General features: G+C 34.6%; 1 protein-coding gene across 1 annotated transcript in view; it reads right to left on the reverse strand.

The window, feature by feature from the left end:
- The window catches only part of LOC308338817 (bifunctional heparan sulfate N-deacetylase/N-sulfotransferase 4), a gene marked incomplete at its 5' end in the record, with an annotated part of 239,223 nt that overhangs the window by 115,417 nt on the left and 96,490 nt on the right, over window positions 1-27,316 (reverse strand). Inside the window, 2 exons of the mRNA XM_080797105.1 lie at window positions 4,046-4,200; window positions 15,371-15,458. Of these exons, the coding sequence (XP_080653231.1) occupies window positions 4,046-4,200; window positions 15,371-15,458 (243 nt within the window). The remainder of the gene's footprint in view (window positions 1-4,045; window positions 4,201-15,370; window positions 15,459-27,316) is intronic.

Raw genomic sequence — 27,316 nt, forward strand, 5'->3', positions numbered from 1 at the left:
AAATGATCTATCTGATAAGGGGTTAATATCCAAAATATATTGAGGATTTATACAACTCGACACCAGAGAAACAATCTAATTAAACAATGGGCAGAGTACCTGAATAGACAGTTCTCAAAAAAAGACACAAATGACCAACAGACACATGAAAAGATGCTCAACATCATTAAAAATAAGAGAAATACAAATCAAAACCATGATGAGATATCACTTCACAACTGTAAGAATAGTTAGAATCAAGAAGACAAGAAATAACAAGCATTGACAATGATGTAGAGAAAAAGGAACCCTCATGCACCATTGGTGAGAATATAAATTAGTGCAGCCACTGTGGAAAATAGTATGGAGGCTCCTCAAAAAACTGAAAATAGAAATATCATATGAGTTAGCAATTCTGCTACTGGGTGTTTACCCAAGGAATATGAAAACACTAATACAAATATATATATATATATATATATATATATATGTACCCCTATACATGTACCCTTATGTTTATTGCAGGATTATTTATAATTGCCAAGATACAGAAGCAACCCAAGTATCGACCCATAGATGAATGAATAAGGAAGATGTGGTGTATATACACAATGGACTGTTACTCAGCCATAGAAAAGAATGGGATCCTGCCATATGCAACGACAGGGATGAACTAGTGGGTAAAATACTAAGTGAAATAAGTCAGGAAAAAAATGACAAATACCATATGATGTCACTCATGTGAAGGACTTAAGAAACAAAAACAATGAGCAAAGTAATAAAAAGAAAAACAAAAACAAAAGCAAACCAGACTCTTAAATGCAACAGACAGGTGGTTGCCAGAGGGAAGGTGGGTAGGAGGGTGGATAAAATAGATACAGGGAATTAAGAGTACATTTGTTGTGATGAGCACTGAATAATGTATAGACTCATTGAATCATTGTATTATATACCTGAAACCAATATAACACTACAAACTATACTTCAATAAAAAATGTTACTGACAAAAAAAATGCTTTACAGTAATAAAAGCTCTTCTAAAATGATGAAACAGTAAAGAAACAGTGTTGCAATATATTTCTTTTTTGATTTTTAGACTATTACAACAGAAAATGAACTCTATCCTTACAGAACTGGACAAACACTAAAAATAAAACCATTCTGATTATTTAAATGTTTTTGAAACATCAATATAAAGCTATTAATATGTCATTTGAGTCATTTTTCTAAGTGTGAGAATAATTGTGCTTTTGATAATAACCCATCTGACAGCCAAGGTCATACCAAGGACTATCAGGTTGGAATACAAAAAAAAGAAAAAAAGAAAAAAGAGAGATTTGAACACTTTTGATTTTTTTTCAGTTTAAATTGGTCATTTAGTTTGAAAATCTCTTTCCATAATTGCTTCAATTGCAACTAGATGAGAATTTCAAGTTGGTCATTGCAAATTTGTGGACTGATGTTGTCAATGATCACAGAATTTTAGAAATGGAATTGATCAGTGGATTATCTGGTCCAGTGTTTTTAGCTGACAGATGAGCTGATATAAATTAATTATCTAAAAACATTGTGCTTAAGAAAATGAACAAGAAAATCATTACTATTTCAGGGGAGAAAACAGAGGCATGAAGACATTAAATGAGATGCCGCCTATATTAGAACTTGTTACTTGAAGTCAGGACTAAAATATAACCTGCTGATATCTCATGTAGTGCTTCCATCCTATCCCATCTCCATATTGTTGATGGTTTTGAAGTGTCATCTGGATGTGGAAAGATAATAAATTAACAGGAAAACCATTCTCTGGCTCTCTGGACAATACATTGTCATCTTATGTTTACAGCTAAAGATGGGTTTTGAATGTCAGTGCTTGTACAGTCCTGAGGAGTTTTATTGAGGTAAACTCCAGAAGGAAAAGAACAATGTCATTTCAGTATGTGTGTTTAACAGACTTCATTTTAGTTGTAATATTTTGCCTATGCAACATATAATAAGATTATTTTTACAAAATGTATTTATAGGCTTCAGTCTAGCATCTAGCCACACTGACTAAACAAATGTAATTGCTCTGAGTGAACTCTAAATAGCTTTCAACATTTCATTACAAAGCAATTACATCTGAGTCTTTCCCAGTGCTTATGGCATGGCTTTTTTAAAAAAGAAATTATACAAACAGGTGAAATCAACCGTTATGAAATATAACCCACATGTTGAAAAAGCAAGCCTTCACAGTGAAAGTGAGATGGGGGGGGGTGGTTAAGTCAAAAGATAAACAGTTTATTGCCAAGGTAACTGCAAAGAGAGAATTCAGCATGCTTACCCAAGGTAAGTTTGATTTTTGAAAAGAGAATATTTACTTAATTTTACAGTGCTATGAAGTAGTACAAATTTTATTAGACATTCTTTGAAAGTTAAGTGAAGATCAGCCTCTTGTAAATCTGTATTTTTTTTTAAAAATTGGCTTTTATAAAGCAAAACATAACTGTGTACTTGTCTGGATTTTGGAAGATCATAATTGGTTGACACCTATTGAGTGCTTACTGTACAGCAGGCACTGCTCTAAGCATGTATCTTCAAATATGTATCATAACCTCAAATATGTATACTCTGAGGTAGTTGTTACTATTATCCTCATTGCTATGGATGGAGAGACTGAGACACAGGGTAAGTAACTTCTGTTCAAGATCAAGCAGCCATTGATGGAAGGTTGAGATTCAAACACAGGCATTCTGGAGCCTGTGCCCATGATCTTAATTGCTTTTTGTGCTATTCACACTTCCTTGTAAGGATATTGTGCACAGATCTGACACAGGTCTAGGGATTTAGAAGTGGAAAGAATGGTGAGCCATTAGTAAAATAACTAGGCATGATGTCATAAAATAACACAGTGCTCACTTGGCCTTAGGTCTATGTCTCCTAATGTGACTTAAAAAAAACAACAACCAAAAAACGAAACATTAACAACCATGCAGTGCAAATTAACTCTTTATTTTAAATGAAAACTGCTTATTTTAAGATAAGTTTTAACTGAGGCCCAGGGTCTTTGGGTATGACTATCTGTTGCCACTGTGTGAAGATGTGAGAATAGGCTTCTGAACATTTTTATGGGGAAAAAGAAATGTTTTTCCTTAGATTGTTAGAGGGATGCATGATTTACCTAATAAAGAGCAGGGTGGGCAAACTTTTTCAGTAAAGGTAAATATTTTAGGCTTTGTGGGCCATATGTGTTCTCTTTTGCAACTACTCAACTCTGCTGGAGTGCAAAAGCAGCAACATGTAGACAATACATAAAGGTCAGAATGTGGCAGGGTTCCAACAACATTGTATTTCTGTTCATTACAATTTGAATTTTATATAATTTCTGTGTCACAAAGTATTATTGTTCCTTTAATTGTTAGTTGATCATTTAAAAATGTAAAAACAAACAAACAAACAAAAAACCTGAAGATCAAAACTATCTTAGCCCAGGGACCAGAAAAAGGAAGCCACAGACCAGATTTGGCCTATGCACCATCTGATAGTTGGTTAGACGTACAAATTCTCAGGACTTTCTGGGAATCTATTGAATCAGAAATTTGAGAATTGGACCCAGCAGTCTGTGTTTTTAAAAATCTCTAAGGTGAAAAGGATACATGCTGCAGTTTGAGAACCATTGGTTCTCAATCATTGCTCTAATGATTCAGTTCATGCATCCATTCATTTCTCCTTACAATAATTTTTTGATTTTTGAGATGTAATTATAATGTATTAGGAATACAATGATGAAAGTGGTAGATTTCCACCTCATAGGTACAAGAATAATTCTTCCATAAAACAAGATTGTAATTTTCTGACAATGACCTACTTTTTGAAATACATTTTATAATAATACATAATGGCCCTATACATATAGACACACAGGCCTGAAACAAAATAACACAAAGCAATATGTATCCTAATATGTGTGATGCACTTTTTGATATTGTCTGTCTTATCTCTGCTGTATTTAACCCAGTAAATTGATTTTGTAATACACTGATACATCACAACTCATAGTTTGAAAAATACTGCAATAAAATTTGCTCACCAGTGCAAATTCCTTGTTAAGAATCATCTGTTCAACCAAAGATGACTCATTGTGGAAGAGATGAGGCTGCATATGGCTCCACATATGAGGAAACCACCAGAACTCATCTACAGACCTAAGCAAAAGGTCATCTCCTTCATCTTCCTCTTCAGTCCCTGTAAAATATAAAGTTAAAAGTGGTTTCGATGAATATTTCATATTGGTTTGAAGATGATGTTTGTTGGATTTTTGTTCTTCTTCTTATTACTGATACAAACATCCTATTTTGTTTTGCTTTAATAATAATAAAAAGAAATAACCATAGTCTAAATTACATTGAAGGCAATGTGGTTGGGGGTGGGGATGAGTTGGAGTAGATATGAAGATATGATAGCCCCAAGTGCAGATAGTTGTTTGGTTTAGAATTTTTTTTTTTTAAAGATTTTATTCACTTATTTGTCAGAGAGAGAGAGAGAGAGAAAGCGAGCACGGGCAGACAGAGTGGCAGAGGGAGAAGCAGGATCCCTGCCGAGCAAGGAGCCCGATGTGGGACTCGATCTCAGGACGCTGGGATCATGACCCGAGCCGAAAGCAGCCGCTCAACCAACTGAGCCACCCAGGCGTCCCTGGGTTTAGAATTTAGGGGTACTTTGTCACTGACACTGTTTAGGATTGCTAGCACATTGTGAGAAATGAATAAACAGACTTCATTTGAAATAATTTATTTTTGTTTTAAAATTAATAGCTGATAATTCTCTTCCTGATTGCCTGCACAGGGAAAACATGATCAGAGATGACTGCTTTTATTCTTAAAAATATTCTTACATGAGAGTCTAAAATTGAGTTTAAATTTGACTCATGAAGTTCGTTAATTTTTTTCTGATTAGAAAAATAACTATATGCTTATTGAATAAGAGAAAAAAAAACACAGACTAGTGATATATGAATCTCAAAAACAAAACAAAACAAACACAAAGATCATTATCAAGAGCTAGCAAGTGGAAACATTTTGGCATTTTTCTTTTAAATCTTTTTCTACTTATTTTTTAACACGGAGGGTATTAGGAGATGGAGAGGAGAAGTAAGATGGGGGAAACCAGAGGGGGAGATGAACCATGAGAGACTGTGGACTCTGAGAAACAAACTGAGGGTTTTGGAGGGGAGGGGGGTGGGGGGTTGGGTGAGCCTGGTGGTGGGTATTATGGAGGGCACATATTGCATGGAGCAGTGGGTGTGGTGCATAAACAATAAATTTTGGAACACTGAAAAGAAATAAAATAAAATAAATGAAAAAAAAGAAAAAAAAGAAGTTAAAAATGAAGATATCCTACAATTATGTTTGTTAGATTATGTTCGTCAGATTTATGCATTACTAAGTATTTACCCCATAGGTACAAATGTAGTGATCCGAAGGGGGACCTGCTCCCCAGTGTTCATAGCAGCAATGTCCACTATAGCCAAACTATGGGAAGAGTTGAGAGGTCCACCAGCAGATGAATGGATAAAGAAAATGTGGCATATCCATAATGGAATATTACTCAGCCATCAAAAGGATGAACTCTAACCATTTACATTGATGTGGATGGAACTAGAGGATATTATGAGCAAAATTATCATATGGTTTCACTCATATGTGGAACATAAGAAACAGGGCAGAGGACCATAGGGGAAGGAAAACAAAATGGGAAGTCATCAGAGAGGGAAAAAATCATGAGGGACTCTTAACTGTAGGAAACAAACTGAGGGTTGCTGGAGGGGAGGTGGGTAGGGGCTTGGGTTAACTGGGTGTTGGGCATTAAAGAGAGCATGTGATGTGATGAGCACTGGGTGTTATACAAAACCGATAAATTATTGAAAAACTTGAGAAAGAAAGCTAGAAATTCAAATTCAGTTCTGTTCTGTGCCAAAGTGTTTTTTTTCCCACTGTATCAATGACTTTTTAAATTATATTCAAGATATTCAGAGCCTCAGTTCTTAGTCTAGAGTGTTCTGGGGGCAGATCTGTGTCCCAGATGGAGGAGTTAGATGGTGAAATCAATGGGGAAGAGCCAAAGTCAAGAGTTTTTCTGGGTCTGAAATTCTGAGTGTTATATGCAACTGATGAATTATTGAACTCTATATCTGAAACTAATGATGTACTTTATGTTGGCTAATTGATTTTAAATAAAATAAAAACCAAATTACTGCCTATTCAAAAAAAAAGTTGAGGTCACACTGTATAATTACTTTTGTATCCTTACATTTTTTAACATAAATATGAACATAAACATTTACTATTTTGATACCAGTATTTCTTGAAACTCAAACAATGAAGTTATTAACATAATAGAAACTTGACTTGAGAACTTAAAACTAATGTAAAGTTTTCACGGTCTCTTAAGAAAATTTGTTAATAGTGTTCAAGGCATAGTGAAAACTATTTGCCATGTCATAAGTGAAAAAAAAAAAGAAAAAAGAAAAACTTACTTCCTAGGGAATTCTCTTTGTTGCAGATACCAACAAATATTTTCACTGTATGAATCATACAGTTTTTGCACAATTTTACGATATACAGTCTAATTTTTAAATGTTCTGGATCAATAATGTAAAACTGATTCCTATTTGGTCTCTAGATACTCTAACTAAATGAAGTAAAATAAAAGATTCTGTCTTAGAGTGTGACATGTATTTCTTTGGTTTATTTTTCCACGGTGTAGTATGTTTTATAGATGGCTGCTCAATTTAATACTAAGAAAATAAATATTAAAAGTACTTTTTAAAAGAATCTTCTCCAAATGCTTTATTTATGTGTCCCATAATAAAGTTTTCACTGATCATGCAGAAAATAGTGCTGTGAAATGGTTAAAGTGTGTATTTGATATCAATAAATACAGAAGTAGAGTCCCGAAATCTGTCATTTACTTGACTTTGTGATCTTGGACAAGTCAACTTTGGATCTTAGTTTCCTGGCTTCAAATGGGGATGTAAATATCTATCTCACTGGGTCTTTGTGAAAAGTCAATGAGATTGATTTATTAAAGCACTTAATACCATGACTTGCAGATAGTAAGTACTTCATAAATATCAGGATCTCTTTCTTCTTAAAAATAATATCTATGTGTTTATACTTATTGTGTTCTAAATTTATATATTTTTACAAATTCTTGAAAACATTGCTTGCCCAAATTATTCATTTCTTAAAGTCAGAGACTGAATTCCTTTAACTTGCGCTGTATTATGCCGCTTCTCCAGAGCAGTGAATAGGTGAGTAATTTGATTCAGTCCATATTAATATAATGTCAGTGAACTTCAGAGCTTTCATATGTCTGCTGAAGTGCATGCCAACTTTTGTATGCATTTATGTATATGCATTATTTCTGGGATACAGTTCATAATGCATAATTCCTAAAGGGTATAAGGACCATCAGGTTTAATTTGGCACCGTACTACTTGTAGCAGTTGCTACTATACAAAGGGTAAAGAAACAGAAGTTTTGAATGTGATAAAGTCTTATGAATCAGTTGAGCAGAAAGAATCCTGAATTTTTGTTAACTTTAGCTAAAATTGTTAGTATAACAGGTTGCAGTTCACTGACTTTGTTAATAAGGATAATATCAAACATTGAAATCCAAATGGAGAAAAGTTTGTCATTTCCTCAGACGGATTTTAAGCGTGTAGTTTTAGACCAAGTGTTTCTTATGGCCATAATTTAGCCCACTGAAGTACAGATTAGAGGTACTTTATGTCACATGCAATGAATGAGTTGTTAGTTCTCCCACCCTTCTGTTGTGCCTTGAATACAGAATATTTGAGAAATGCTTCCATTCACTTTAAATTTCACTGATTGTTATTAAAAGTAGCAGGAAGCACAAAATGCATACTTGACCAGGAAGAAGGTCAATTACTCAGTTCAAAGGAAATTTGCAGACTATTGATATAAACAGATAGGACTGATTGTAAAATATTAGTAATTTTTATACTAGAGATTGTGTTAATTTATAAACATTCCTCACAAGGTTGAAAGTGATATTTAAAACCTTATTTATTTTTTAACTTCATAGATTAATTTTCTGTCAGCCTTTCTCTTATTTTATATAGGTCTTATAGTTCAAAGCCATGTGACACTAGAAATAGCTTAATGAAAAATGCAATACCAAGTCATGCTGAGGGACCAAAGCAGAATTTCTAATGTTTTAAAATCCAACTAAATGAAAATATTAAATTTTTGAATCACTATAAACACATATAAACACATATTTTTCCCTACTATTAACACATATTTTTCTATATATAATTTGATATGTGAGGATATAATTTGTAGTTCTACATCACCATCGTAAACACAAGTTACAATCCATTAAAAGAATATGTGTTCATATTTAGCCTTTTACTTCTAATCTGATCTAGATTCCAATCTACATGATTCTTAATTAAAATATAATATTTTTTGTTCTCACTTAATAGTCCCTTTTACCTCTCTAAATTATCAATAAATATTAAATTTTTAAATTCAGAAGTAAAATATAGAAGAATTCACTTTTTTGTTGTCACTTGTGGAGGATCTTGTTATGAAATGATAGCATACTTCTAAAAGTTCTTTAAGTCTGCCAATATAAGAAAAATTTTAGCAAGGTCTGGGCTATAGGTTAATTCCTACAAGGCAACATTAAAATGCAATTTATGGGGCACCTGGGTGACTCAGCCAGTTAAATGTCTGCTTTTGGCTCAGGTCATGATCCCAGGGTCCTGAGATGGAGCCCCACGTTGGGCTCCCTCCTCAGCTGAGAGCCTGTTTCTCCCTCTCCCCTGCCTGCCGTTCTGCCTACTTGTACTTTCTCTTTGTCAAATAAAGAAATAAAAATCTTAAAAACAAACAGACAAAAAATACTTAAGACAAGCCTGCACAATGATCTTTATTTTAAAAAATACAATTTCTAAAATTCCAATGTCTGTATTATTGCTTTTGTATAAATGTCTGCTTTATATTTGCTCATTGTGTATGAAATATTATAATTCCTAAATGGCAAGAAGATGTTTGTATTTTCTTTGTATGTTGAATCTGGCATGGTTCCATATAGGTAGGTAGGTATGTACTAAACTAATTTTAAATATTACAATAAATAAAAAGAACTGTGGGTGATGAAAATCGATTAAAAGTTACCTATGGTTACCTATTAGTTCTAGAACTGATAAATTCAACAAAGCTGTAGAGCTCAAAATCAATATACAGATATCTGCTGTACTTCTGTGCACTAATAACAAAATAGTAGAAAGAGAAATTAAGAAAAGAATCCATTTACAATTGCACCAGAAATAGTAAAAATACCTAGGAATAAACCTAACTAAGGAAGTGTAATACTAGTACTCTAAAGAGTATAAGACATTGATGAAAGAAATAGAAGATTAAGAAATTCCAAACAAATGGAAAGATATGCCATGCTGATGGATTGAAAGAACTAATGTTAAAATATCCAAACTATCCAAAGCAATCTACAGATTCAGTGCAATTGTATCAAAATACCAATAGTATTTTTCACAGAACAAGAACAAATAATCCTAAAATTTGTATGAAACCACAAAAGACCACAAAGAGCCAAAACCATCTTGAAGAAGAAGAATTAAACTTGGAGTGCAACAATCCCAGATTTCGAACTATACTACAAAGCTATAGTAATCAAAACAGTATAGAACTAGCACAAAAATAGCCACATAGATCAACAGAACTGAATAGAGAGCCCAGACAGAAACCCATGCTTATGCAGTCAATTAGTCTATGTCAAAGGAAGGAAGAATATGCTGGGGGGGGGTGCGGAATATTCTCTTCAATAAATGATGTTGGAAAAATTGTACAGCTATATGCAGAAGAATGAAACTGGACACTATACACAAAAATATTCAAAAAGGATTAAAGATCTAAATAGAAGACCTGAAATGATAAAACTCCTAAAGGAAAACATAAGCAGTAATCTCTTTGACATCAACTTCACCAATAATTTTCTGGATATGTTTCCCCAGTCAAGAAAAACAAAAGCAAAAATAAATTATTGGGACTACATCACACTAAAAAGTTTTTGCACAGTCAAAGAAACCAACAAAAAAACAAAAGGCAACCTACTGAATGGGAGAAGATTATTCGCAAATGATATATCTGATAAAGAATTCACACAACTCAACACACACACACAAAATCCACAAATAATCCAATTAAAATGTGCCAGAGGTACTGAATAGACATTTTCTCAAAGAAGACACACAGGTGGCTAAAAGACATGTGAGAAGATACTCACATCACTAATCATCAGGAAAAAAATGCAAATCAAAACCACAATGACATATCACCTAACACTAGTCAGAATGGCCAGTATCAAAAATATAAAAAAAAAAAAAATAGGAAGTGTTGGTGAGGATGTAAAGAGAATGTTTGTGCACTTTTGGCAGGAACGTAAACTGGTGCAGCCACTAGAGAACACAGTTTGAAGGTTCTTCAAGAAACTAGAAATAGAACTACCATCCAATTCAATAATTCCACTTCTGGGTATTTACCCAAGGGGGAAAAACAAACAAACAAACAAACAAAAAAACCCCACTAATCGGGAAAAGATACATGAACTCCTATGTTTACTGCAACCTTATTTACAAGAGCCAAGATAAGGAAGCAACCCAAGTGACCGTCCATAGATGAGTGGATAAAGAAGATTTGGTATATATATACAATGGAATATTACTCAGGTATAAAAAAGAATGAAATCTTACCTTTGGGGACAATATAGATAGGTATCATGTTAAATGAAATAAGTCAGAGAAAGACAAATATCCTATGATTTCACTTATATGTGAAATCTAAAAAAAACAAAACAAACAACAATATCAACAATAATAACACAAAGGAGAAACAAACTCATATACAGAGAGGATAAACTAGTGATTGCAAAAGGGGAGGGGAGTGGGATATGGGTGAAACAGGGCGAAGGGGATTAGAGGTATAATCTCCCAGTTATGAAATAAATAAATCACTGGGATGAAAAGTATGGCATAGGGAATATAGTTAATAACTTTGTAATATCTTTGGAGACAGATGGAAACTACATTTATCATGGTGAGCATATTGTAATGCATATGACTCTTTTTTTCTGATTTTTAAAAAGATTTTATTTGCTTGAAAGAGAGTGAGCACAAGCAGGGGACAGGAGCAGAGGGAGAGGGACAAGCAGACTCCATGCTGAATATGGAGCCTAACACAAGGTTCAATCCCACAACCCTGAGATCATGACCTGAGTGGAAATCAAAAGAGGGACACTTAACCAACTGAGCCACCCAGGTGCCCCTGAATATGGTTTCAAATCACTATGTTGTACACCTGAAACTCATATCATACATCTGTCAATGACACCTCAATTAAACATTTTAAAAAATTAACTTCAGAAAATGTGTTTAGTACATTGCAATGCATGTAAAACCTTCAAGAAGACACGTGGCAAATATATTTCTAAGAATGTTACTTGCATCGATAAATAAATAGGGTTTATCTTTTCATTGTATACATATGTTTGTTAGACATATGTTTCACTGAATAATTTAGAGCACATACATAATAGGTGTTTGTAAGAATGTTACTTCTGTACGTAAGAGCAGTGTTATTTCAGTTGATTGTGTTCTGCATACTGCATTGCAAACGCTCTTTAAACTCTCTTTAAAGGCAAATAAATAAAAATATAAACACGTGTATGGATGTAACCTCTAAATTTAAAATTAGAAATCAGAGTGATGTGCATTATTCAGTTTACTTTTTTCATAAAATATGATCTTATACAAAAGTACTTTTTAAAATAGTAATAATAAACTCATAGCACTTAGAACATGCGATCCATTATTCTAGATGAGGGAGATATGATTTCCATCTAGAGATGCAGAAACTGAGGCACGGAAAGTTTAAGTAACCTGTTTATGTTCACAAGCCTAGTAAATGTCAGTCTGGATTTGAGCAAAGCAGTCTGTTTCTAATACCTACTCTGAACTAGTAATCTCTACAGAAAATTGAAAACAAAAATCAAAGAGAGGTGAATGAATATAATACCTTTTTAAAAAATTTGAAAGTTTACAGTTTTATATAAAGGGCATATATTTTTGTCAAATGAACTGTCATAAAAAACATTATGAATACAATTTGCAAATATCCATGAAGTAATTGATTGAGTCACATTCGATTTATTATTAATTACAAAGAGTGGCAATGATTGTCACTAGAAATTATGTCCTACAAAAAATAATATTTGTGGGACGCCTGGGTGGCTCAGTTGGTTGAGCGACTGCCTTCGGCTCGGGTCATTGTCCCAGGATCTTGGGATCGAGTCCCGCATCGGGCTCCTTGCTCAGTGGGGAGCCTGCTTTTCCCTCTGCCTCTGCCTGCCTCTCTGTCTGCCTGTGCTCACTCTCTCTGACAAATGAATAAATAAAATCTTTAAAAAAAAAATATTTGTAACAGAAGACATCTTCACACTGTAATGTATTCATTCTCTGAGTTTTCATTGTGCAATTCCAATCAAGCTTTACATATTTTCATACCAAAACATTTTATTTCAAACTCCACACTTTTATTTTTTCCTTTTAATCAACAGTATGTCTTCCCTCTTTCAATTTGTCACCTGTGAGGTGCTGACTGCTAAGGAAAGCTTAGGGATATGTCCTTTTGGGTGAGATTGTTTTTAGCATGTGAAGGCCAGAGAAGCTGAACAGGAAAGAATACATGGGAAATACAAGTGAGTGGAGCAGTCTAAGAAATGAAGAATCTATCATTATTACACTGGGCACATGTGATTAAATGTCTTCAAAACAATGAGGCTCATCAATCAGCATCCTCATGCATTGGGAAATCAGAACATCCTAGGAGAGAGCTGAGACAGTCTTTGTGACAAGGCCATCTTCTAACAGTTACACATCACAGCGGAGTGCAAGTATAAGGAGAGCACTTCCCTGATTTACAAACTTTGCTCCATATACTTAAGTCTGCATATAAGAATGTGACTAGATAAGATAGAGGTATGCCTTCCTTGTAGTGGGCATCACCAATGTTAATTGGTGATTAACATTTCTTCTCTAGAAGAAACCTTGGTATCTCTGAGTAAATTAGTAAGTACTCAATACAATATGATTACACCTTTGAACTATAGTTTGGATGCCTTTCAAGGATTCTACACATAAAGTAGCAAGTCAGTGAAAGTGTCATCCTTATGTGAAAGAAAGTAAACTTCTGGCATTTACAAATTTATATATATTGCTTGATCTCTAAAGTGTACTATCAACACAGCATAACAGAATAAAGTTTTTCTTTTGTTATTTTTGTTAGGCTTGTACTGACATAAAGAGTCAAAAGAGTCAATAAGGTCTTCTTAAAAGATATAATTAAAATGAATATTTTTGTATCTTCCTCCAACAACCATCCCTGTGATATTAACTAGTGAGTTGTTCATTTCCTACTGGATTTGTACTGTATACATGTTCAGGATCATAAAGAAGAAATGGGAAGTGTTATAACCTGCTATCAACATTAACTCTGTGAATGTCTGGCAGCTTTAATAGTTCTGAATATGAAAAGCAAATAAAAGAGCTGAGGCAGTTATCCAGATATATTTCAAACAAAAGAATGGCTTTACTTGCATTATATAGCTATTTAAGACCAAATAGTATTGTTTGTGTGTGAACTACAAATAATCCCATAATTTTTCCTCTGCATGAGTAGATATAGCTTTTAGAGTTATCTGCTTTATAACTTCAGAATCAGGGCTTCTTAGGCCTGAATTCATTTCTTGAGGGGGCTTTTGAAGAAGATTTACAAAACCATGTCTATTTTCAAAATTGTAAGCTGGAATTACTTTGCCTGTGCAGATACGATGACCCAAATCTCTTTCTGAAAAATGTCCTTTTAAAATATGCAATCATTTGATTTATCAAATGGTCTAAATACTAATTTTCCTTCTATTACTTTAAACAGATTTACATGTTTCAAAGCAGGAGGGAAAAGGCATTAAAGAAAAGTCAGTAAGACATCACTGCTTCAATATTCTAATAAAACATGCTGAGCCTTCTTGGTTAAACATTAAAAAGCTTCTTTGGGTAAATGAGCTGCATTTATGATAATTAAAGACTACCTTTGCATGGGATATTTTAAATGTTAATAACATGCATGCATGCACAGAGAATACCAGGGAATGTTTTCACTAAGATACTATGAAGTAACAACAGTGCAAAGTCATAAAGTATTTGGCTTATACCACAATTGCAGAAATAGGAGCAGATAGTAAGTATTGCCCTAATACGGCTCTAACACACCATTTTGTGTTATTTTTGTCATTATTATAAGATAGTCGCTTCTATGCACATAGTTTTCTCCATATGGGTGCCAGACATTAGAATGTTGGTACTCAGAATATAAAAGTCATATTCTGGAGGTGAAGATGGGTAAAGAGGTGAGAAATATAAGAATAGAGAGTAGTGCATGAACGCCAATCAAATTTTAAAAATTTGTTGAGAAGCTGATACTGAACAGAAATGCAACTGTGGGGACATGAACCATGAGAGACTGTGAACTCTGAGAACCAAACTGAGGGTTTTGGAGGGGAGGTGGGTGGGAGGTTGGGTGAGTCTGGTGGTGGGTATTATGGAGGGCAAGTATTGTATGGAGCAGTGGGTGTGGTGCATAAACAATAAATTCTGGAACAATGAAAAGAAAAAAAAAAGAAAAGAAAAAAAAAAAAAGAAATGCCACTGTGGCTGGGTAGAGATGGAAAGAAATATAAACCTTATTATGATTGTTTTAATGCATGTTGGGCCAAATTGTTCTAATATTTTTAGGGAAAAATCCTGCAAGGGAAATTAAGCAAGATGACCCTCTATTATTAATTTTCTTTGAGGCTATAAAATTGCTCTCTGATCACCAGATGTTTTCCAAAGGAAAATAATGTGTACCAAAATGGCAGTCACTTTGATTATCTGACGTTTTAAAAACACTGCCCACTATTACTATTATTGGCGTGTCATTGCCATCATCATCATCATTATCATCATCATCATCACAATCACTATGCTTTCTGCTTGGACTATGCTGAGAGACAAGATGTATAGTCACAGAACAATGATCATGGTTTCTTTTACTGAGTTGAAAAAGTCAATTCTTTTCCTCTTTTGCCCTTGATTCTAATGGTATTTGCCAAAGTAAACAAGCTCATTGATTTTGGATTTGGCTACTCATATAATGCACCCAAGTTTTCCCCACAATCAGTCTGGATATTCTATTTCTCCTACTTATGAGACATTTAAAATCCTCTCTCCTATTTATATGTAGCTGCCTGAGAACACAAAGCTCCTTCTTACCTGTGTGGTAAAACTTCCCTGAAAATCCAAGGTTGAAGGTAAAATTTGCAACCTGAGTGCGCAGTAAATTTTGAGTCTCTAGTAATGCCTGAAATAAATAAGAAATTAACATGATTTTAGAAAAATAAATATGAAGATTTGGGATGCCTCTTTTTCAAATGTGTATGCATGAGTGAAACAAAATAATATGGGCTTTCTTGCTTTTTGGGTTTTTGATGGGTACTGTTATTTGCTATTCATATTTTGGGTGTTATAATCGCTATTGTTATTCTTATTGAAGTTCACCAAATTACGAAGCAGTTAAGTCCAAAGCACATTGTAAGTTGCTTAAAGGCAATTCTCTAACCACATAGCACTGAAATCATTTTTCATTTCCATGTGAGACATTTCTTGATTTCAGATTATTACACTTTTTTTCCTCAGGGGAAATTTTTCAGAGCTGTTGGATGTAGCAAGTCTTGCATTTGTTGGTAAGGAATAGGAAGGTAACATTTGTTTGAGTTGCAATTTAGTATTTATTTAACTGTGCTATCTCCCCTATCATTTTTAAAGGCATAATCACTGAATTTAAGGCTTGGGTTTTTACTACACAAACTAAAGAGAAATGTATAGTTTAAAGGGTCTTGATTGCAAATGTTGAGACATGAACAAGTCAAGCACAGATAGGAAATAGATAAACAATTCCATAAAGAAAAAATTTCCAACTGTGGCAAAATGTCCCTATTTTCTGTATTTGGAATTATTTTTTTTATAATGCATCTAATTTTACATTAATTTCTTATTTGTCAACAGGATAAGAACCCACAGATAGTAATCTTTGAATCAGACTTAGTCCAGTAAATTTTCTGCCAATCCTTCAACTGCAATTATTCTTATGTAGCATAATTCAGAACTCTCAGATCCTTGGCTTTTTGGTTTACTTATTGACTCAGAAGGCTTTTCCCGTTTTTAAATAGATATGTAAAGGGGACTTACTTTGTTCTGATGAAAATGAGAAACTCATTTCAAACTATTTTTGCTTACTGCTAACCATATGTTAAGGTGAATAAAGAGTCAGATATTGGGGCGCCTGGGTGGCTCAGTGGGTTAAAGCCTCTGCCTTCGGCTCAGGTCATGGTCCCAGGGTCCTGGGATCGAGCCCCACATCGGGCTCTCTGCTCAGCGGGGAGCCTGCTTCCTCCTCTCTCTCTCTCTGCCTGCCTCTCTGCCTACTTATGATCTCTGTCTGTCAAATAAATAAATAAAATCCTTTAAAAAAAAAAGAGTCAGATATTAAGACAATTTTTTGAATATTAATCACAGTGGCTATGCATTTGCTTTAAAAATTTATGAAACTACTCCCCCAGAATTAAGAGAACTCCTGCAAATTAATTTAATTAAATAAAAGAAAAGAGAATAACTCAGAGGTTGGTAACTATATAATCAGTGGATATCCAAGGTTACATTTAGTTATTTCAGTGTAATCTTGGCCAATCTTATTTAAATATTATGAATTAAATAGAAAAAGGGAAAAAATAGATCGATTGGTTTAACTCAGTTGTATAAAATATATTTTTAAAGTTCTCAAAAAGAACAAACTAAATGTTAAAAAGAGGCTGGAGTTAAAAATAAAGTCTATTAGACTAGCTGGGCATATTGGTAACTGGTGGAATACAGTTTTAAATAGAAAATAATATCACACATCCTTTTACCTTAGTCCCCCCTGCCCCCGCCCCGGGTTTCTTATTTTATTTAATGCACAATCCTTGGGACTCCGTATCTTGAAAGAGTTCGTTCAAAACATTTCTCCCTACCCCTGTATTCCTTATCACCCCAACCCCCCTCCAACTCTCTAGCTCTGAGTTCTTGAAGTCATTGTTCTGCATTTATATCTCCGCTATCCATTCTTAAATTTCCTCAATATGTATTGTAGTTGCATAGAGTGTTGGGTGTAACAAGCATAGTCCCTTTAACCTAGGACCTCAATGGGTAGAAAGGGAGAGAGATTTTAAACAGACAGTCAAACAAATGTGTAATTACAACTCATGATAAGTTCTACAAAAGAAATCTAGGGCATGCTGTGAGAGACACAGTAAAGGATTTTAATTTATACTGAGGGTGTGGGCTCACACTTTTGATGTTTTCTTAGGGACAATCAAACATCAAACAATCTGTTTTTCCCCTCAATCAACTTGCCACCACTTTAGAACTCTCTCATTGTCTTTTTCTTGGGCTTTTAAAACACTGTGGTCTGCTCACCTGTTCCCACCTTTAAGTTTTACCTTCCTCTGCTCTGCCTTACATTCTGCAATCATGCTAACACCCCGAAGGCAGTAAATGCACTTAACCCTTGGGGTCAGGGAAGCCTTTCAATAAATGACAGCCCTGTCACTTCTCTAATCCTTTCCTTTATCTGTAAATGGGATAATGCTTAACATCTGTTTCACACTATTATTGTGAGGATTACATTGCATAAGGCATACAAAGTGCATAGCCAAGTGCCTGGCACACAGTAGGAACTCAATAAATGCTGTTAATGAGCACTCGATAGGTCATACTCTCCCAACCAACTAGGTATTGTTGGTGCCTCCTCATTTCTGATTAAACTACAAGCATTGCTATTTCCCCCAAATCACGTTGTCCTCTGGTCTATCCCCAATGCCTACACTTTTCCACACCTTTCCTCTCTCTGTTCCCTTTGCCTAGATAGTCTCCAGCTGCTCCCCTAATTTATAAGTGCCTCCAGGTCAATCAAACCCTACTTATTTTTATATATTCTATATTGCCAGATATATTTTTTGTATATGTGAAAGGCATTCAATAGAGTTAATTTCATTTATTTATATTAGTAATATAGTGATATATTACTGATGGTAAAATAATAAACATGGTTCATGGACCATATCATTAAATGATATCAGAACACTATGAATAGGATGCTACATTTCACCAGCACATTTATATCATGGATGTTTTATAATCTTATATTATAGATTGCCTGGCAAGACAAGCTCACAAAAAGTGAGGACAGATGAATATTTTTCCACCGGTGCTAATTAACTCTATGAAGGATTTGACAGACTCTTCCATTGTTGAAAGAAATAGAGTTCTCTAGTCATATTCTCCCAACATGTAATGTTGATTAATGTGGGAGTAAAAATGACAATTGCTATAAGTAAAAACAAAACAAAATAAATGGATTAAAAAAGCAAATCCTAAAAGCCTCCAATCCTGTCTACTTCAGTATAAAAAATGTTCTTTGATTTCCAAAATTCAGGGAAAGAAAATTTCCATGGTCTTTCAATGATGAAAGAAGAAAGGCACAAATAATAATGAGTAACAAAAGAGGTCTAATTTTAAAAATAAAAATCAGAAATAAGGGTAAAAGAAAAAAGTGTTAAATGACCAAAATTAAAAAAGAAATAGTATGGAAAAAAATAAAGAATAGAAATACAGGAAAAATTTCAGAAGAAATGTTAGACAAGAAAATATACAAATACAAAATTATGAATAAATGAAATATAATGAAAAAGTTACTTTAGAAAAACTTGTTTATAAAGTAAAAGTAATATGTCTCAGAGATAAAAATCAAATTGTCAAACTTAGGAAATAGCATGTAGCTATAGATGTGCTTTTTTTAATCTGACTATTTTGTGAGGAAGTTTGACTAACTTTTGAACATAAATGTAAAATGAAATATATTTAATGTTTGGACAATAAGCCCCAGTTATTTCTTTAATAGTTCACATCCTAAAAAATATAAACAGCTTTGAAGTTTTCCCTTGCATTATTTAGGAAGAACTTACTAAGTTACCTGATTAGTTATTAAAGAGAATAAATATATATAACAAGAAAAATCAATAATTCATTCTTTTAATAAATATTGCTTACATTCATTTAATGTTCTCATAATGAGTTCCTTAGTATTTAATAAAGCAAGTCCAACTTACCCTATTGCAAAATGTTAAAGAAATAGTTCTCAGGCTTTATTTTTCATAAAATTTTTAAAAGAGACTGCTAACATTATGGATTCTGGGGACCCACTTGAAGAGTTATTGATTTAGTGTTATATGATAGGGTCCAGGCTTGTGTATTTTATCATAGACCCCAGTCGGTTCTAAAAATGGTCAAAAACAATTGTTTCCAAGTTACCCATAAGAAATGAATTGCTGGAATGTTTATAAGATAACTTTTTCCAGACCCATGCTCTGGGAATTCTGAATTAGATTATAAAAAAATGGAACCTGGGAAACTGTAATTTTAGTATATGTGCTGCTGAATTATTCTTGTAGATTCAAATTGAAGATTAAAACCATCAAGGAACTTATGGAAATATTAAGCTAGTACATTATTTAGACTAATTTCAAAGTATGTTGTGTAAGTCTTAATCCACTCTGATATTTAGGTAGTTTAATATAAGGCTAACTCTTTCCCTAAATATACATAATTTGTAAGGCATGACCATTACATATATTGATATAGCCTTATACTTTCAGAATTTCAAATCAAATACATAAGTGTGATAGTTTTTGTTCTTTTTTTTTTTAAGATTTTATTTTATTTGTTTGACAGACAGAGATCGCAAGTAGGCAGAGAGGCAGTCAGAGAGACAGGGAGAAGCAGGCCCCTCACTGAGCAGGGAGCCCAATGTGGGGCTCGATTCCAGGACCCCAAGATCATGACCTGAGCTGAGGGCAGAGGCCCAACCCACTGAGCCACCCAGGCACTCTGGTTTTTGTTCTTTTAACTGTTTTGTTCAGTTTTTAAAATATATATACAGTAACTCACAAAAACAGTATCTTATTTAATCTCGAGGTAGGAACCAGAAGAGGTCATCTTTATACTTATTGTCCAAGTGGATAAAATTGCTTAATGGAAAGTTTGACCCACTGAGCCATCCAGGCGCCCAACTTAATGGAAAGTTTAAATGGCCTACCTAGATAACACAAGGAGAGGCCAAAATTGAGTTATGTTTGCCTTCACACTTGGTCCAACCTTAATAGCTTCAGGTCCCACTGTAGTAAGTTTGTCTAGCCACCCAGGATGAAATGACTCGGGATTCCAGGAACTTTTGGACACACTATATCGATGTACAAATGATGATGGATAGGGCTGATCGAGGGTGAAAGTACGAAGCTTTTGAAGTTTGCTTTTGGTAGTCTCTGCCTCCCTTCTTGTTCATCTCCTTCCCCTTAGAAGCAATCCACACTCCTTCAAAAAGCTATTCTCTCTCTCTTTTTTCTAGGGATTTTATTTATTTATTTGTTAAAGAGAGAGAGAGAGAGCGAGCAAGCACACACAAGCAGGGGGAGCTGCCGGCAAAGGGAGAAACAGGCTCCCCGCTGAGAAGGGAGCTGAGTACGGGACTCGAACACAGGACCCTGGGATCATGACCTGAGCTAAAGGTAGACACTTAACCAACCGAGACACCCAGGCTTCCCTCTCCCTCTCTTTATAAAAATAAAGTCTTACTGCTACTCAAAGAGGAAACTGTCTGATACAATTTACACATTGAAAAAAAATTTTCACACAAATACACAAAGTCTTCCACAGTGTTTTACATTGAAGTTTGTCTATGATTGTGAAATGAATGAGTTAACTAAGGAAGAATGAATGAATGTGTAATAATAATACTAAAGAAATCTGGGGACCCTTTGTGGGGAGAAAGTTTTGGGGATCCTTCTGCTGAAATCGTACTCAATTTGAAGAACAACTTGCTGAATAGAAAAACACCACTGCCTTTCAGAGCAATTGCCCTCTCTTCTTTCCACCCATCACTTAAGTGTTGCACTCCCAACTCCCAGTCTCACCTAAGTCTCCAGGAAACCAGGGATCTGAGACTTACCCTCTGGGCTCTCTTCCTCCTTGTGCCATTATTAATTCATCCATCCACTGAAACAATATTAACTGAACACCTGCTATATTTCAGGCACTCTTCTAGGTACTAATGACACAGGAAAGAATGCTAATAATAATCGAGCCTTTACTGTGTTTTAGGTACTCTGAAAAACACTCAGTTTGAATTATCTCTTTAAATCTCCCTGTGATCCCCTAATCAACCCTGCTTTACTAATGAGGACTATAAGGCACAGAGAAACTAAATAAGCTACATAAGTTTACGGAGTTGAAGTTGGAAAATGTCTGACAAACAAAACCAATAAACTTGTTCTTGTGGAACTTAGGTTCTGTTTAGGTGCACAGATGATACACATGGAAAATCAATCATAATTATTTAATTGCAAATTGTAATTAGTGGTGCAGAAATAGTGTTATAGTATATGCTATTATTAAAACTAACACAGAGTCCCTACATTTCAACAGGATGGGCAATGTGCTCTATGCAGCCTTTCTGAAAAAGTGGCAATTTAGTTGAGCCATGAAAACTACGAGGCCAGTCATGCCCAACTCGGCTCTGGAGGAGTGTGCTCTGGGCAAACAGGGTAGTAAGAACAAGGCCCAGCGTCAGGAAAAACCCTGGTATCTTAACACACCACACTCTACTTCATCTCACATAAGACAGGATTTTTACATTCTAAATAGGTTCCTTTGGCCACTTGCTGAGAAGTTATTGCAGGAAAACTGGAGCAAAAACCGGAAAGTCATTGAGGAGGCTTTTTTTTTTTTTTTAAAGATTTTATTTATTTATTTGACAGAGATGACAAGTAGACAGAGAGGCAGGCAGAGAGAGAGAGAGAAGGAAGCAGGCTCCCCACTGAGCAGAGAGCCCGATGCGGGGCTTGATCCCAGGACCCTGGAATCATGACCTGAGCTGCAGGCAGAGGCTTAACCCACTGAGCCACCCAGGCGCCCCATTGAGGAGGCTTTTGCAGTAGTTCTAATAAGCACAAAATAAAGGCATAGTTTCTACTGGGAGTACTGGGAATGGAAGGAAGGAAGGAAGGAAGGAATGACGGACGGATGGACAGGAGTGTAATTGTTGATGGACTGATGTAGGAAGTGAAGTGGAGTGTATTTTCATTAATGCTTCAGATTTCTGACATTCAGTGAGATGGGGGGAAGAGTTGGGAAAGGTTTTGAGGGAAAAATCAATACTGGCCCTGCTACACTAAACATTCTCACAACAGGCTGGCTGTGTTGTTGAAACCTCTACAACACTCCTAACAGGAAAGACGGAGCTTAAAGTTCTAGAGCATCACTGCTTTTAAAACCTTTGTTATCCATAATTGGAGGGCAAGCTTTAGGAACTAACTGCGTAAGTAATGTATATATTGGTAACGGGAGTAGTCTCATAGCATAAGGAGTGATTTTTGCATACTGGAAGGTTAAACATTGATGCTAATTAAAGATACTGGCAAAGAGAAGAGACAATTTGAAAGTTGGTTTGACCTTGTAAAATAATATTAACTCATGTCACGTATGTGAAGAGTTTGCATTTTCTGCTTGATTATCAAAGAACACAATGAAGGTTATATAAATCATTAAATTCGAAATGCATTTACAGTGTTGTAAATTTTATTTTATTGCATCAGCAGAACAGTCCATGTGACTTTGATTCCTTCCTGGGTGTGAATGGATTTTTCTCGTGTCCTAAAGTTTGTTACTTCAAAGTTTCCTGGGCAGCTTCGTGTTCACAGAATTCTAAACCATTCTTACTTCAGTTCATTCTGAAAGTATGTGAGATGAACTTCGACTTCTGCTTTCTGGTTAGCAGTCTGGTATTCTCCCTGGGATCAGAAAATTTCCTTAAACAAGGTAAAATACTGCCCAGTTCTTATAAGTCCCAAATTCCCTTCAACTGTACTCTCATTTTCAGTCCACGTAGATCATCTCGAACAGTGAGGGGTTTCTGTTCTGTTTCGATGATTTCCATGGTCTACCTAATTCACTGGAATTTTGAATTAAATATGTTTGAATCAAATATGAACTATAAGGCCCTTCAGATAATTTATACATTTGTACAAATAGTTTTATACATTTATATATAATTTTTTTTAAAGATTTTATTTATTTATTTATTTATTTGAGAAAGAGAGAGAGAGAGAGAGAGAGGGAGAGAGAGAGAGCATGAGCTGGGAGGAGGGGGAGGAGCAGAAGGAGAAGCATACTCTCCCAGAACATACTCTCCTGCGGGCTCTACCCCAGGACCCTGGGATCATGACCAGGGCCAAAGGCCCTTGGTGGTGGGCCACCAAGGCACACCACATTATGTATAAATTATACTTAAGTGATACATTTATATGTTTATTATTTGAACCACTGGTATTCTCCTTTAAAAGTTTTTTCCTCCAAGCTTGGTCTTTAATTATATTATTTAATTTACTTTTCCTGTAGGCTTTGCTCCAAGTCTCTATCATGGCCTACAATTTTTTTGAGTTATAAAAAGATAAAAATTTAACTTCAGAGTTCATGGTTTATTCATGGTTTTCTTTAAAGCCTTTTATGCTTTTAATGACTGTTTTCCCTAAGCTAAAGTATTTAAGTAGATGGTAGAGTAATATTGAGATAGAACTACCTTATATTAGGACTTCTTTGGGGATGTGGACTGAAACTGGTCGTTGTAAACTCAATGACTAAGAGATGGCTTCAGGAATAATCAGGAATGAGATAGCCAGGAGAAACGTACACATGTACATACAACGCAAGCAAAATAACAAAGTCAAACCTTCATTGGGTGAGTGTGGGCAGAAAGTAGTTGATGATTAAACATATTTCCAGGGATTTTCACTTAAGGTCTGCATTGAATTGGTTTGAATTCTCTGTGTGTTAGGTTGGAAATTTAAAATGTAACCTGAATCACTCTGCAGGATCCTGACTCCTATGCTGGGGAGCCAGCTTGATGGAAATGCAGTGTACTGCTGTGGCAGCTCCAGAACACAGGCAGATCACCCTCTTCAGAGTTGCCTTGGGGCCTCTGGAGTGTGGGAGCTTGGGCATGGATTATTTTACCATATGAGGGGATAACCAGGGAAACAGGGTTCCCGATTACAGAGGAGTATTTTCCAAACCATCATCCATGGTTCACTAGGTCTGTGAAATTTAACACTTTTATGGAAAATCATTCCATGTTCAAAATGTTTGGGTAACACTATATTATACCCCTCTTGGGAAGTTCTTAATTCACACTAATGTACTGAGCTCTTTAGCAGGAAAAAAAGTTTGTATGTGTTTACTTTAGCTTAGCTTTTTCTCTGAACTATTAGCTAGCAGCACACACTTCCATTTGCCCAAATCTGATACATACTGTTTTAGGGAAAAATATTAAGTGGATGGCTAATCTCTTGGAAGTAGAAGTATTTCCTGGATTCATGGCATAGTTTCCTGCTAGGTATCCAATGCAAGTTGCAGGATAGAATAGTTGCGATTTTATATAAAATGTGATTCTCTGTGTGCATTTATTTATTTATTTATTTATTTTTATTTTTTTAAGATTTTATTTATTTATTTGACAGGCAGAGATCACAAGTAGTCAGAGAGGCAAGCAGAGAGAGAGGACGAAGCAGGTTCTCTGCTGAGCAGAGAGCCTGATGCAGATCTCGATCCCAGGACCCTGGGATCATGACCTGAGCCAAACGCAGAGGCTTTAACCCACTGAGCCACACAGGCACCCCTCTGTGTGCATTTAAACATGTAATGCCTTAGTTTTTTCTAAGTGATCTAAAGAAAGAAATATTTTTCTTTAAGAAAGAAGTATTTTCCATTTCTACAGGATATCCCTAAAGAACTTCAGATCAGTTTTTTAATATTACAAAATTGTGGAAAAAAATTAGAAATAACAATTACACTTTTGATAAATACGATGTTACTTCTTGGAACATCTTTTTCTTATTGAGAAATTATTAAAGACAACTCTTAAGTTGCTTCATTAACAAAAATACTTTTTACTTAAAAGATTGAAAAAATCTCTCAATTCTCATTTTATTTTTTAAGTCTTAAAGAAATGAAGGTCTCCTTCATAAAGCAGCTATCTCCTTTAACAAGTTCAAATATTGATTAGGACTCCTGCTTCTGCCTTTGTTCATGGCTGTAGTCTTCATTTCTCATTCCTTACCCTCTCTTTTCACTCAGTATGAGTCCAGGGTGGGCTTACAGCAATACTCATGCAACACAGGTACTCGATGATTGTTGGGTGATATTGTAATTGACTTTGCTAATTTCATCTCTAGAAATAATTCCTGCTCACATACTAGTTAGGAATCTCTTCATTGCTGAGATATTCACTTAATAGCTTTATTAGATAATTATTTGATTAAATATTGTGTTGTAACAGTTCCACAATGTTTCTTGAGTGCAAAAAGGTATACTTCCTATTTCCAGTTTTATACAACTCCCCTTTCTGTTGTCAGTGCACCTTGGAAACACCTGAACTCCGTGTCAGATTTTTAGTCTTGAAGACAGACTTCAGAGGTTCTTGGCATAGCTTTGGCAGCCATGTTGGTCCTATAATAATTCTCCTAAAAATGTCCTGAAACCGTAGAAGGGGAATTCTGTAGATGGTAGGTATTCGGGACTTTAATTTCAAATTTTATGTCCACCGCCCCATCATTCAATATTAAAAAGAAAAGAAAATTGTCAATTTCCATCATTCCTGTCTCACAAGAACAAGGGATACATGGGAGTACCTGAGGGTGTCTGTAAGTTTTTATCTACTTTTTCTTAGGAGAGGTATACTTCTTTCCTTCTTCTATGTGGTTTCAGTCATAATTTCTCTTTACCCTAAATATAAGTGGATATGAGGTTAAAGTCTCTATGACGTTTTCAGTGGCCAAACTTTTAATTTCATTTAGACCAGGCTTGAAATTATAAACCATACATTTTAACTTTACTGTAAAATAACTTTACTTTCTCTCTGTTAATAATTTAAAAGAATGAAAACTTTGCTATATTCATAGATTGAATTCTGTGAAACTACAGTTACCATCAGGGCAGAGCAAGCAATAGTAAATAAGAAATATTGATAATGGTGAAAATAGTTGTGTGCAGTAATGATTCAACTGATATGCTACAATTGATTTGAACAAATTTAAGTCCTTGACTTTGTTGGGTACTGATACATTGCATAACACATGTTATGCATGTCATGCATGTTATGCATGTTAGGATATGTGGCATGCTGATAAACATATGTTTTGTGTCCCACAATGAATATATCAATCTTCTTTCTGAATAAAAAGGATATGTGTTTTTAAATACATTTTTGGGTTAATAGATGAACAAACAGGCTATACCTAATAACAAAATCATTATTATCAGGGTTTACTCTATTAACATGGTGCATGGTAACTTAACTGCTTAGACTTTAAGAGTATCATTGTATTAGAATATTCACATATTTGGATAAAAGGATAGGAGTGTCAAATTAAAAAATCAAGAACACCCCCTTGATGACTTGGGAAAAAAAAACATATTACTGATGATAGAATTGAAAATATAATGACTGCTCATTTTTCATTTAAACATTGTAACAGAATAAAGTCAGTATTTAACAAATATGAGTTTATTTAACAGGTAAAATGAGAAAACTATAGTTGCAAATAAACACAACTACTTGTAGTTACCAAATTCACTGTAAGTAAACATCAAAAACTTTATCACCATAAGGAACTAAACTCCAGCAAGCATTTACTGAGCCACTTCTACCTCCCAAGTAGTCTCCTAGGCCCTAGGCTCTGCTAATATATTGTGCACATTTTAAAATTATATATATAAATAAATATATTTATAGAAATAAAATTATATAAATATGTTATGTATACATATTTGTAGCCTGCATGTGAAAATGTTTCTGTGTTTAATTTTCATGCTATCTTACTATATCTGAACAAATCTGCCTTTTTTTAACAATTTCATGATCAACTTTATAAACATTTGAAAATTTTTCATATGATACATAGTTGAACATTTTGCAAATACACATTCAGACACATATATCTTTAAATGTGTGTCATAAAAATCATTTCCAAAGTCTAAATATCAAATCATGAGTCAATGTATATATATTTGAAGCAT

The sequence above is a fragment of the Martes martes genome, assembly GCF_963455335.1.
Source record: "Martes martes genome assembly, chromosome: 2".
NCBI classification, from domain to species: domain Eukaryota; kingdom Metazoa; phylum Chordata; class Mammalia; order Carnivora; family Mustelidae; genus Martes; species Martes martes.